Below are 14,413 nucleotides of genomic sequence, written 5' to 3'. Positions count from 1 at the left end.
CTTCCATGGATTTCTTGAGGTGAGAGTTCATCACTTCCACTATACAAGCCTCTACCTTTAGGAGGAGCTCATCTAAATTTAACTCATCTTCTTGAAAAATGCGATGATTCATTTCCTTCCATATTTCCCAGGCCACAATAGATGGGCATAAATTCCAAAGTTTATCATATACTCCTCTACATATTCCTATAGGCCAGGCCTTTAGGAAATCTGTGAAGGATTCTTACATCGGAGAGGACCATCCTAACTTATAGCTAACCCAATCCCAACAAGCTTGGGTGAAGGGGCATCTATATAGAAGGTGATTCATATCCTCACAGTTTTGTTTACAAAGAACACACCTGGAAGGACCTGGTATACCAAATTTAATTAATCTTTCCGCTGTCAAAATCCTATTCTGAGAAGCTAACCATAAAAAGAAGCTAGCCTTCCGAAGACACACTATATCCCAACAAAGTTTGAGGGGAACTTCAATATTACTCCATTTATGATAGTGGATCAAGGCATGATATCCATTTTTCACACTATATCTCCCATTGTTTGAGGCAGCCCAAATTAGATCTTCCTTCCTTTCTATTTGTTTAATCTTCCTAATTGATAGAATCTTCTCATAAGCCTCTCTAGTTTGAGTGTCTAACCCCAATCCTGCCATTGATTTCCAAATCCATCTCTAGGTACCATCCAGAGAGATTTTAGTCTTATAATTGCTCACTTTATCCCCCCAAAACGATACCAATTTCTCCTTGAGGACCTTAGGAAGGGGACTAGCCAAAATTGGGGGAAGGCCATCCCAAGAATCGTCCCAGAATAAGGCTTTTTCCCCCCATCCCAGATCCCTAGAGAGAAAGTTGCTAATTAAGGGGCGACATTTAGTCATAAAATTCCAACTGTCTGATCCTTTGGGTAAATTGATCATTCTAAATATAGATAGAGGATCCTTCGGATTGAGTTATTTGTGATAATATATCTTAGCCCACTTTTTATCATGCTCTTTATACAAACACCAAATGAGTTTTGCTCCTAAAGCTTCATTTTGCCATTGCAGATTCTTAATCCCTAATCCTCCCAATTCCTTGGGTTTGCATATGTTTTCCCATTTAATGAGTGCTAATTTTTTGTCTTCATCACAATTCTTCCACAAAAAATTCCACAATTTGGCTTTGAATTTCAGAAGGGAACTCTTAGGGAGCGGCAAGCAGGAAAGAGGGAAGGTTGGAATTCTAGAGAGGACTGCACTAATCTTAGTGATCTTCCCTGATTTAGTTAGCCATTTATCTTTCCAGCTTCCAATCCTCACATCTAGCTTGTCCATTGTGTTGTTCCAAATCTTACTTGATTTTAAGCCCTTCTCTAGATCAATTCCTAGATATTTGCAAGGAAACTGACCTCTTTTAAAACCCATAATTTTTCAAATCCGTTCTTCCATCTCAAGTTTAGTATTTAGAAAATATATTTCCAATTTGCTATCATTTACTTTCTAACCTGAGGCATCCATATATGCCTTAATGATGGCCTTGAAACCCAAGGCTTCAGAGACTGTACTTTTCCCAGGCAGTATCATGTCATCAGCATATTGTTGATGAGTGATATTCGGCATGTTGTTGGCCAACGTGATTCTCGAGATTTCTTAATTGAGGTGAGCTTTAGAAATCGCTCTCCCAAAAGCTTCCACCATAATTATGAACAAGGATGGGGACAGCAGGTCTCCTTGTCTTAATTCTCTTGATACTTCAAAGAAACCTTCAGGCGATCCATTAATGAGGACAGAGATCTTGGGATAGAGATAAATTTAAAAGCTAGATTTATCCATTGGTGAGAGAAGCCAAAGGCTCCCAGGATCTTGCATAGAAATCGCCAATCAACCATATCATATGCTTTTTGTATGTCCAATTTCATGAACATGCATGCTTCTTTATTTTTGGACATAGAATGAATGGTCTCTTGGATTGATAGGATCCCATCTACGAGGGATCTACCCAAGACAAATCCTATTTGTTCTTCAGAGATTAATTTAGGAAAAATACCTTTAAGCCTATTAGCTAGGATCTTAGAGAAAATCTTATAAATTGTATTACATAACGCAATTGGTCTAAAGTCCCTTGGGTCCTCTGGCTCCTCTTTTTTGGGGATTAGAGTGATGAAGGAGAAGTTGATCTCTAATAGTAGTGCTCCTCCATTTCTCGAAGCTTCTATGGCTTTCCATAGATCCTCCCCAATAATATCCTAGCATTTCTGGAAAAAGAAGGCTTGGAATCCATCTGGACCAAGTGATTTGTCCAGGTTCATACTAAAAACTATTGCTCTTACTTCTTCTAATGTAATAGGTTTAATTAGAGATTTATTCTCTTCCAGAGAAACTAGCTTGGGAATAACTCTAAGCAACTTAGTTTGAGCATCTATGTTTGTTCCTTCATAGTTATTCAAGATATTTTGAAAATGTGATACGAATATTTCAGCAATTTCTTTTGGGTTTTCAGTTCTGATACCCAAACTATTTTTAACATTAGTAATTTTACTTCTTGATCTGTTATATAGAGTGGAGTTATGGAAGAATTTTGTATTCCAATCTCCTTCTAGCCATTTTTCACTCAATTTTTGTCTCCAAAAAATCTCTTATTTGGAGAGAATGTCTTCCTATTTCACAAAAAGTTCATTTTCTAAAAGAAAGCTATCATTATTCATGCCATTCTTAATGATTTCTATGTTTAGATCTTTCAATTTATCTTCTATCCCCATTTTCTCTTTAAAGATGTTATTAAAATGATCTTTATTCCATCTAAGTATTCTTTCTTTTAGCATTTTAAGTTTAGATACGAAAACGAACATCTTAGAACCTTCGAATTTATCTAACTTCCACCATTCTCTAATGTTCCTAATAAAGTTGGGATCTTGAAACCACATCTTTTCACATTTGAATGGGTTTCTAACAAGTTTTGAAGGCTCACTAAGTTCAAAGCGAACTGGGAAGTGGTCAGACCCAGCAACGGATAGAATCGTGGACTAAAAATTTAAATTATGCTCATCTATGTTACCAACTATAAAAAACCTATCCAATTTCTCAGATATGTACGCAAAATCCTTTCTTCTATTATTCCATGTATAAGTCCCATTAGCTGATGGGATATCAATCATATTATGCTTGTCTATCCAAGCTCTAAAGTCTATCAGAGCTTGCGAGAGATGTTGAATACCACCTAACTTTTCTTCTAGATTTAAAATAGTATTGAAGTCACCTTCTATTAAGTAAGCTTTGTCCCTAACTTGCAAAATAAAAGAACTAATCTCATCCCAAACCACTCTTTTCCCTACTATATTAATGGGACTATAAATATTAATAAGAATCAACTGCAGATTAGACTTAAGACTCTAAATATTAGCACTCATCCAATTAGGCCTAGATATCAAACAATGACTGGCTATTTTCCTAGGATTCCAAATTAGCCCTAGACCTCCTGCAACCCCCTCTGATTCTTGGAAGCTAGAATCCCAAAATCCTAACATCTTGTTTAACTTAGTGCCTTTTGCTTTACTTAATATGGTCTCCTGTAGTAGAATAATATATGAGTCAAAGGTTTTAAGATTTTGCTTTAGTAACCTTTTCTTACTAGGGGCATTTAGGCACCTAGCATTCCATGACGTGATCCTCATGTTTCTTTGAGAAGGCACTTCCCCTTCCCAACATTCATTAACTGATCTATTTTCCTCTGTTCTATGCACAATCACTTGGCTTCTCTAAGTTCCTTCAAGGATTTCCTACCTCGTTTGCCTTTAATTGTACCATATTTTGGTGAACTCAAACCTTCTTGGTTCATCTATATCCCAAGGTGCTCAATTTTATCCAAATCATTATGCACTGTTGAATCTAATAATCCACTTTGCCCTTCATGTTCTTCATGCTTGAGCTCTTTGATGATCTGGTGAATTATGTGTGGTTGTTCCTCATCTGTACCTACCCTGATATTACTTTCAATTCCTCTGACCCATTTTCACCTGTCGAAATCTGACCCCCCGAATTGTCCTCAATCTCAATTTTAAGTAAATCTCTTCTTAATTCCTCAGTCGAATAGTTATCTCCTAATTTAAGGATTTTTTGGATTACTTCCTCCCTTTGGGCCATTGTGATGTTGTCAATATTGTCCCAACTGAACACCTGGAGTAGCTCTTCATATAGTATGTCTAGATCCTTATCTTTTGATCTTTCAATATCCATTGCAAGGTCCAGACTAATGTTTCTGTTTAGAAAGTTCTGCATTTCTTCTGTCAAGGATCTATCTACACCTTTAATTTGCTTCATTTGATTTTTTTTGGAGTTAAAGGGGAGCTCACTATAGCTGCTAGAGTTTGCTAGAATTTAGAAGTTCTTATACTAATCTCCCTACTAGGAGTAGATATCCTTTCTTCTGGGTCTTCCTTCTGACACTGCTCTGTATGCTTCTCAACCTTTAGATGACCATCTTCTTCAGCTATGTCAAAACCTCCCTCGAAAAGTAAGGAGTTTTGCAATCTCTCTATACTAACATTCCCAATATCCTCTGCTACAGAGTTTTGCCCTAATGCTTGAATTTCTTTGCTTAAGTCCTTTTCTTCAGTAAGACATGCTTGTTTCACTGTAACTTTATTGTAATGGATATCTTTAGAGTGTTGATCCCTCTTATCAGGGCTGCCTAAATTTGCTCTTTTTCCTCTGTCTGTGCCATGCTCTTGGTTTCTTTCTTCCTTACCCGCATTATTTGATTTGTTATCAGTGTTGCTTTCCTTCCCTGTGTTGTTCTTTGATTTTTGCTTTTTTTTTTATCTTTGTTTAGTGGATGCCTCTTTCCTATTTCTTCCTTTACCATTTTCTTTATGTCCCACCATGATGGATTTGATTTTGTTTTTTGATTTTGCTCTATAGCCATGATCCAATTCAATACATCAAGTATCCACCTGGGAAACCTACTCACCATGTCTTGTAGATTCAGCCAATCTAGACCTCATTTCCTTTCCCTGGATGCTTATCCTTGGAATCATACTCTACAAATCTGATGTGCGAGGAAGATATGTAATGTCTGCTTTATTGACATCCTCTGCCCTTAATATTTCAGATACCTCTCCTTCGTATGCTTGTAGAGTTATCTCGTAGGTAGCCTTCTTTGTCACTACTCTTTTGTGGATATCCGAAGGTTGATTGAATTTCTTTTTGATTAGTAATTTCACATCATTGGAGTATTGCAAAGAGGTATCTATTCCTAAGACTTCTCCTATGACAGATCCTATTGATTTTAGGGTTTTTACTTGTTTCAATTTCGATGGTAAACCCTGAACAATGAACCATTTAGGGCACCTCAAATCTATCCCATCTAACCTAAAATTTGCACTCCAATCTATAAATTTAATAGAATATCCATTGAAGAAAAAAAATGATACATTCATAAACTCTTTTTTGATTTTGGCATTCGAACATTGCAAGTAAAGAGTTTTATTTGAAGAGTAAGAGATACTTACTTAGCCACAACAAATTTCCTCTAACCAGTTTGAAAGAAAGAAAAGATCATTGCTAGGGCTAATCCATACTGCAAACAACCCCCTTTCTTGACATTTGTTCCATGTTGTTTCAAATTCCTCATTATAAATGAAGATGGAGTTATCTTCGCAGGCAGGTTTGGCAGCATGATCTATCTTCCTTAAAGGGTTTAAGGAATCCTTGTTAACCTTTTTTGCAGATCTTTGATGAGGAGGAGATATGGGGGCAGAGAATGGTCTTGGGATTCAGATGAACTTGGGATGAAGGATTGTGAAGAACGAGATGGACTATCTTTATAAGTTTCCAAAGCAAGCGAATTGAAGGGTTTGGGGTGGGCGTATTTGGTAAGGTTGAACACCTTAAATTGATCATTCAGGCTTTCTATTGTGAAATATGACTAAGGCCACAAATGTCCATCGAGACCTAGTGTGGAATGGAAGGGATTGGCTAACGAATTTCTTGGCTTCGGTCATCTATCATAAGCTTCTTTCAGATGGGGTCTCGAATTACCAAAGTGTCGCCTTTGTACCTCACCATCCTCCTTTGCTAGTAGGGAGAAGTTATTCTTAATTTTCACAGCATATTTCATTCCTTGCGAGTTTCGCGGCTCTTCTAATCTTTGCTCTACTTTTTTCTTGTGATTACCAAATCTAGCCATTTTTTTTTATTTACACGAATATGAAGTAATTATCTCTTAATAGCTAATCATATTCGCTAAACTCAATATCAATATTTAAAGTAAAAAACTAAACTAATTTTTTTAAAATAAATAAATAACTAAAACTTAAACAAATAATTATAAAAACTAAAAATTAAACTAATTTAAAGTTTATTGACTTAAATATATGAAAAAAATAATTATATATAAAAATCTCCAACAATTAATATAAAAAATTAATATGAGAATTATTTTAAAAATATAGTTAAAAAATAGAAACTCCTACAAATATCTTATTGGGCAAACTAAAAATTATTATTTGAAATTAAAAAAACTAAACTAATTTAAATAATTTAAAAATTAAAACTTCAATTAATTTTAAAAATCAAAATTAAATAAAAATAAAGAAAAACATAAGTTAAAAGTGGAGATAACAATTAATTAATTTTCTAAATAAATAGAAAAAAATAAGAGTTCAAAATATAGATTAATTTATAAATGAAATACAAGAATTAAAAATGGAGATAAATAAATAAATAAATAACAAGAATTAATAGTGTAAATAATAGCTAATTAAAGTTGGAGTGAGATAAAACTGGTCCAAAAATAATTAACAGCAAGGGTTGACAGTTTTATGGTCAAAGGTTAACAATTTTCTAGCCAAAAAAGTAATTTTACTGGTACAAAGTTCTCACATATAGCCTATTGGCTAAATTTTTTTTTAAAACTAATTTAAAATCTACGAACTTAAATATACGAAAAAAATAATCTTTCTAAAGAAAACTATTATGGTAAATTAACATGAGAAATATTAAAAAATAGTAATTCCCACAAATATTATATTGGCTAACACACAAGCGAGTAAATTGTGAGCCTTTTGTCGAAGAGGTCTTGGGTTTGAATCTAACTATACTTAATAAAATAATAATTAATAATAATACATAATAATTAATCTTGGCTTCGAACTCTTTTATATATATATAGGCTAAACTAAACATAAATATTTAAATGAATATTATACTAATTCAATAAATTAATTAAAATAATTTCAAAACTTAAACTTCAATCATACAAATATCTTAATAGCTAATCCTATTCGCTAAACTCAAAATCAATATTTAAAGTAAAAACTAAACTAAATTAAAAAAACAAATAAATAACTAAAACTTTTTTTTAAAAAAATTATAAAAACTAAAAACTAAACTAATTTAAAGTCTATTGACTTAAATATATGAATAATATAGTTATATAAACAATTAATATGAGAAATATTAAAAAATATAGTAAAAAATAAAAACTTCTCTCACAAATATTCTATTGGCTAAATTAAAAATTAATATTTGAAGTAAAAAAAAAATGAATTAAAATAATTTAAAAATTAAAACTTCAATCAATTTTAAAAATCAAAATTAAATAAAAAGAAAGAAAAACATGAGTTAAAAGTGGAGATAACAACTAATTAGTTTTCTAAATAAATAGAAAAAAAATAAGAGTTCAAAGTATAGATTAATTTATAAATTAAATACAAGAGTTAAAAATGAAGATAAATAAATAAATAAGAAAAAAACAAGAGTTAACAGTGTAGATAATAGCTAATTAAATAAATAAATAGGCAAAAAAATAAGGGTTAAAGTTGGAGTGAGATAAAGTTGGTCGTAAAATAATAAACGGCAAGGGCTGACAATTTTTCAATCAAAGCTGACAATTTTTTCGACCAAAAAAAAAATTTACGGATTGAAAAATAATTTAAAAACTAAAGCCTAAATCAATTTTAAAAACTCAAAGTTAAATAAATAGAGATCACAACGTGAGCTAATGTGAATATTAGAAATAATTATTTTTTAAATAAACAAAAAACAATAATTAAAATTAGAGATTTAAAATATAATCTTATGTGAACATATTAAATTATTATTAATTTTTAATTTAAATAACATAATATTTACTAAAATCTTTTAAATGGATTAATAAATATTATTTATTTAAATTCAATTTATCAAATATGGAAAAAATATATTTTTAAAAATCTCATCAAAAAATCTATTATGAAAAATTAATAAGAGAAATACAAAAAATTAATGAGAACATCTTACTAAATAAATTATAGAAACTAAAAAACGAATATTTAATAGAAAAAAATAACTTAAAACAATTTAAAAACTAAAATCTAAATCAATTTTAAAAATCAAAAGTTAACTAAATAGAAATCACAACATGAGCTAATGTGAGATCACAAATAATTTTTTTTAAATAAATAGAAAAAGAAATACAATAGTTAAAAGTGTAGATAACAACTAATAAATATCAAAACATGTTTTCCTTAATATAAAAACTAATAAATATCAAGAGTTAAAAGTGGAGTGAGATAATAACTAATTGGTAAATAATCAAGGGGAAGGATTTACAATTTTCTGGTCAAACTAACAACTTTTCCAACCACCTGACAACTTTTCTGACGAAATGACAACTTTTTCGTCAAGATTTCAATTTCCAGTCTCACAAATAAGCTATCAGCTACTAGCAGTTGCATGCTTTTGTGCTTGCAACGATAAACCGATAGGCACTAGATAAGAAAATTATTTTTTAAAATATAATCTTATGTGAATAAATTAGATCATTAATAATTTTTAATTTAAATAACATAATATTTACTAAAACCTTTTAAATAGATTAATAAATTTTATTCATTTAATTTCAATTTATCAAATATGAAACCAAAAATCATTTTTAAAAACCCCATCAAAAAATATATTATGAAAAATTAATTTAAAAAATACAAAACAATAATATTAAAAAATAACGTCTCTAACAAATATTCTATTCACTAAATAAATTATAAAAATTCAAAAATAATATTTAAAGAAAAAAACTAAACTAATATAAAAAAATTTAAATTTAAATTTAAATAATTTAAAAACTAAAAACTAAATCAATTTTGAAAATCAAAAGTTAAATAAATAAAGAGCACAACATGAGCTAATGTGTAGATCACGAGTAATTTTTTTTAAATAAATAGGAAAATAGAAACAATAGTTAAAAGTGGAGATTTTAAATATAATCTTATGTGAGCAAATTAGATTATTAATAATTTTCAATTTAAATAACATAATGTTTACTAAAATCTTTTAAATAATTAATAAATATTATTTATTTAAATTCAATTTGTCAAATATGAAAAAAAATCATTTAAAAAAAAGTCATCAAAAAATCTATTATAAAAAATTAATAAGAGAAATACAAAAAATAAAATAAAATAAAACGTCTCAAAAATTTATTGACTAAATAAATTAGAAAAACCAAAAAATAATATTTAAAGAAAAAACTAAACTAATATAAAAAATAAATTAAAATAATTTAAAAACTAAAATCTAAATCAATTTAAAAAATCAAAAGTTAAATAAATAGATATCACAACATGAGCTATAATTTATAATATGGAGAAGAAGAATTTTTTTTTTTTAAATTAAAAAAAAACAATAGTTAAAAGTGGAGATAACAACTAATAAATATCAAAACAAGAGTTAAAAATGGAGTGGGATAAACACTGAAAGGTAAATAATTAACAGGAATGATTTACAATTTTCCAGTCAAACTGACTACTTTTCCAGCGAACCGACAGCTTTTCTGTCAAAAAAATAAAACAAAATTTCCACAAATAGCCTATCGACTAGAAAAATATAAAAATATGCTTTTTTGAATTGCTCATGCACAAAACAACTTGATTATTAAGATGTAGGCAATGGTAAACATATCACTGTCCCAGGTGAAACGTGATCCACTGACAGCTAACTCCACCATAGCAGAATTGGAAACCTCAGCCAACACACGTTTTCCAATCACCCAGCAATCCCAATCTGTATCTATATGTTGCTCAAAAATCTCTAATAACGATTTTTCGCATCAACTCTGTAGGAGCTGCAACCAGTTCAAACTCATTCATTTAGACATTTAAAAATTGTAAACCTGAAACAATGATTACAAGCTCAAATTAATCTTTATAACCATTAATTTTCCCTTGGGCAAGTCCAAAAGTGATTTGTATTTCCTCACCTAGGTTACCAGTGAAAAGTTCATATTGGCCAATAGCCTGTCTGATGAACATTTCCAATCCACTCACAACAATTTTCCCTGCCTCTTTGGCTTCTCTCAACAGTCTTGTTTCTCTTGGTGTATAAACAGCATCAAAAACAAGAGCGTATGACTCCAAGGCTTCCTGAACAAACAGTCAAAATAGAAAAGGAATCAAGTCCCTGAATTTTACATCATGCATGTTCATAATAGATACTGCTGTTGGAAGGAAATAAATTGTTTGTCCCAAGTGGCTATCTCTCTCTCTCTCTTGAGAAGCTCTTAATTGAATAGAATCAGATTGCCTTCACTCAAATACCTAATATATATCCACGAAAGCAAGAGTTTCTAATCACCAACTGCTATAAAGGGATGGAATGGTAGCAAAACAAACCTTAGGCAAAGGTGTTGCATTTACATTTGGCTGCATTCCTACTGCAGAAGTGTTTGCAAGGACCATTCCAGTTTCTGGACAGAACTTTTCCAAATCCTCCATGTGTATAGCTTCTCCTCCAACTGCATTTGCCAGGGCCTTTGCTCTTTCTGTCAAACCCAATGTAAAATGTCAGAACATGGTAGGATTATTGACTCATTGAGTAAACAGTACATTTGCCATATGTTCAAGAAACTTGAAAGGCAGACTATTACAAGTGCTAAACTTTCCCTCTTCCTTGGCCTTTATGTTCTACAATAAAAAGATGAGTATATACCAAAATTACGATTTGTGATTACAACACGTGCTCCTCTTTGTTTTGCTCCAAATGCAAGTGCTCTTCCAGCTCCTCCAGCTCCAACAAGTACAAACAATTTTCCAGCAAGGGGAGAACTACTTCCCGAGCTTTTATAACCAGTTTCTCCTGTAGTTTGCATGAATATTTGTAAGTGATTAGAATAATAAATCACTTTCAGTATTTTCGACCTTGAATAAAAAGAAATAACTGTTACACTAGAGAACATATTCCATCTGAAGAATAAATGGAAAAGATTTGAGACCTCGTAAGCCATCCTCTATTGCAGAAATAGCACCCTCACAGTCAGTATTATAACCAATCAGTTTCCCATCACTTTTTCTTCTTACTATGGTATTCACTGCTCCAATAGACTGAATGAAGTAACAAAACAAGATTGAATTAGAGCACAACGATGCTGACACGAACAACGAGCAGGTCAGTCTTCATATTTTTTGAATCGCGTGAAATTCAAAGCACATATATATTTCATACAATATGATTTTCAAATAAATACAAAAACCATCTCTCCAGGAAAAATTCTGTAGCTCTTGAAAAAGTTATAGAATTTATATGTATTTTGAAAAGATTCAGAACGCTATTGCATGAGGATTTAAACCTTTGCAAGTGGCTGAACTTCATCACAGCACTTGACAGCAGCTTCTTTATGAGGAATTCCAACACTGCAATGGACAGAGTAAATATTTAGAAATGAAGCAAATAATAACATTTTTTCATATCTTTTGAGAGTTATTATCTAAATCAGTAATATACTAATATCATTACACAAACAAATGCATGTAAGTCTACAATACATGGAAGTTGTAAAAGGTCTGTTCACAGCCCATTGAGAAATCTTGTCTATATTATATAAATAGCTCTCAAGACGCATTGAACAACAGAGTTATGCTTGGGAGAGAGAGGTAAAACTTTAGGCACATACTACATACTAGCATTTACACATAAATTGACCAATAACCATGTAACATTTCAACACTAGATATCTTTTTTCAATTCCTAAAGTTGCCATGACCCAAGTAAAAAGATCAAGTCCATTAGAAGCCAAGCAAGTCCATAGTCATAGCCACCCAGGCTCAGCACTCCCTTAATCAATACCTTGTTGTTCCTATACATTTTATTTTGTTATGGAAATTAAATCTAAACTTTGGAGCATTATGATGGCTATTACAACTAGAACTGCCCAGAAAATAGAAAATATACCTTACAGGAGACCTACCAATTAAAGAAAGCAGAAAGCACGTAAAGCAGAAGATGAGATTGGATGGTAAGATCAGAATTCAGTTGTGATAATATGATTTACAAAAAACAAGAAAACTGGAGCAGAAGAGATCCAGTGACTTCAATCAAACATGCAGAGGTCTAACCTTCTGTAGGTAAAAAGTTAAACAATCAACATTACCTTAGTACATTACTTTTAGAAAAAAAAAATTAAAATAATGGGAAGTCCGACTCCTATCACTAAAATATGCTAGATGTACTGTCTTTCAAAAATTTATGTAAGGGATATTGAACACTAAAAGTGAATCATCACTTGACCAAGTATTGTTAAAATTATCATCCCTTGAGCTAATGTATAAATAATGGTTACTACGGTATGATACATGTGGGTTTCATCATATGATGTACATCCTACAGAGATGAAAAAACTGTAACACATCTGATTTTCCATATGTCTACCATGACAGAAAACTGTGACAAATTGAATATACCCCAAACCTTGCCAAAAATTAAAAACTGTAACATATCCATTGTAATCTTGTAGACCACTAGCAAGATTGACTCAACAACATAGATCCAAACCTCAGGAGAACTTCCCAGGTTGACAAAAAGATGCTGAGTCTGTGAGAACTCGTGGGCTTTTTTGGCAGATGAATTGCTTGTCTACAACCTATGAGCCAAGTCTGTCAAAAAAAGTTCATACCTGTGCAGGTTTAAGTCAAATCTTGTTCATGCTAGGTGCTTTTTCGCAAGAATCTCAACTGATGAAAAAAAAAGTGTTATAAACTTATAAACCTTGTTGGCAGTCTCTTTCTTAAATTTTTTGGATCCCACAGACGTGAATTTGAGTTGGTAGTCGACTAGTTGGAAGGATTAACTCACAATTGGTTAAAGGCAATAAAATTAAGAGAAATAGTAATCACCATGACGGCCTTATTTTGGGCTTGGTGGAGAGAGCTCCACTCCTTGACACTAACCTATATCATGACAGGGAACACACTCACCATCTCTCAATCCTGCTAGGGGCTGCCAACTCCGAACTCTCACTCTGGTTTTAAAAGTAAAAAATAAAAATCCTTTTGGACTATGCCATATTACAAAAAGAGTTATTGTAGCTGTATTTAGATTGAAATAGGTAAACAGCATTTTTTCCCTCTTTTCATAAATTTTCTGCAGTTATTTGTTTTCCAATTAAATTCTGTGGATTGCATTCTATTCAAAATTTTGTTGGCTGAGCCAATCCCAATTCTAAGTAATGCTACTTTAATCAACACAGAGTTAGACTTGTATGTATTCTAAATTCATCGTTCACTCTTTAAGTGTCTCATGCATTATTTAAGTCTATTTATTGTTTGTGTATCATGTAACTTTTTTATTTGTTGAGTTTTTGATAAGTCCTGGTGTAATGTTCCTTTTCCGAACCTTACCGTTTGTCCAAGTCTGAAGGGGAAAATGTTTAATCCGTACAGTGGAGCAGGATGACGTAGGGTGGAATGCATATGCCCATACAAAGGAATGGAATGTCATACGAGAATTTGAGAGGATGGAAGATGGTGTTGGAAGATGGCGAATGGAAGTTTGCAGATGGAAGATGGAAGTTGGAAGTAAGGTGGCAGATGGAAGTTGCAAGATGGAAGATGACGGAAGGAGTACAAGGAGTATGGAGGGATGGAGGAAGAAGTACAGAGGGGTGGAGAGAGGAGTACAGAGAGGTGGATAGTACAGTGGATGGAGGGGAAGGTACGGATGGAGGGAGGAGTACGGATGGAAGGAGGTAGTACGACAAATGTTGGGGAAGTATGGATGGATGGAGAAGTACAGATGGAGGGAGGTAGTACGGTAGATGGAGGGAGGAGTACGGATGGAGGAGTACAATTGGAGGGAGGAGTACGATTGGGGGGGGAGGTACAAAGGGATGTGGATGGAGGAGTACATCGGGTATTGTATTGGAAAGAGCATACAAAATCATATGCAAATAATATTAGAGCACAACTCCATCAAATAAATGCCAAGCATGAATAGATATTGAGTACTGATATTCTCCAATTAACACTCACAAGTAACGGAATAGGTTGAGGGTTGAATCCCATCAAAACCAGAAAACCAAGTAGGGAAGATCTTTCACTTCCGAAATGGGGAACAATAGAGAACTCCAACAAGAATTCACAGTACAGAGAAAATAATCCAAATCGCATATTTACGATTACCTACAAGTCG

The 14,413-nt window shown here is 32.2% G+C and overlaps 1 protein-coding gene across 1 annotated transcript in view; it reads right to left on the bottom strand.

Annotated features, from left to right (window-relative positions):
- Positions 1 to 9,682: 9,682 nt before the first annotated feature.
- LOC149539621 (bifunctional 3-dehydroquinate dehydratase/shikimate dehydrogenase, chloroplastic-like) overlaps positions 9,683 to 14,413 on the bottom strand; it is a 54,532-nt gene continuing 49,801 nt past the window's right edge. Inside the window, exons 5-10 of the mRNA XM_089800850.1 lie at positions 11,577 to 11,640; positions 11,223 to 11,331; positions 10,940 to 11,086; positions 10,624 to 10,772; positions 10,212 to 10,374; positions 9,683 to 10,076 (exon numbers count right to left, since the gene is read on the bottom strand). Of these exons, the coding sequence (XP_089656976.1) occupies positions 10,033 to 10,076; positions 10,212 to 10,374; positions 10,624 to 10,772; positions 10,940 to 11,086; positions 11,223 to 11,331; positions 11,577 to 11,640 (676 nt within the window). The 3' untranslated portion in view covers positions 9,683 to 10,032. The remainder of the gene's footprint in view (positions 10,077 to 10,211; positions 10,375 to 10,623; positions 10,773 to 10,939; positions 11,087 to 11,222; positions 11,332 to 11,576; positions 11,641 to 14,413) is intronic.

Source organism: Cupressus sempervirens, chromosome 9 (assembly GCF_028749045.1).
Source record: "Cupressus sempervirens isolate cs-2001-9-10 chromosome 9, ASM2874904v1, whole genome shotgun sequence".
Classification (NCBI taxonomy): Eukaryota; Viridiplantae; Streptophyta; class Pinopsida; order Cupressales; family Cupressaceae; genus Cupressus; species Cupressus sempervirens.
Note: the sequence above shows the minus strand (reverse complement) of the source record. Positions and strands in the feature narration are given on the sequence as shown.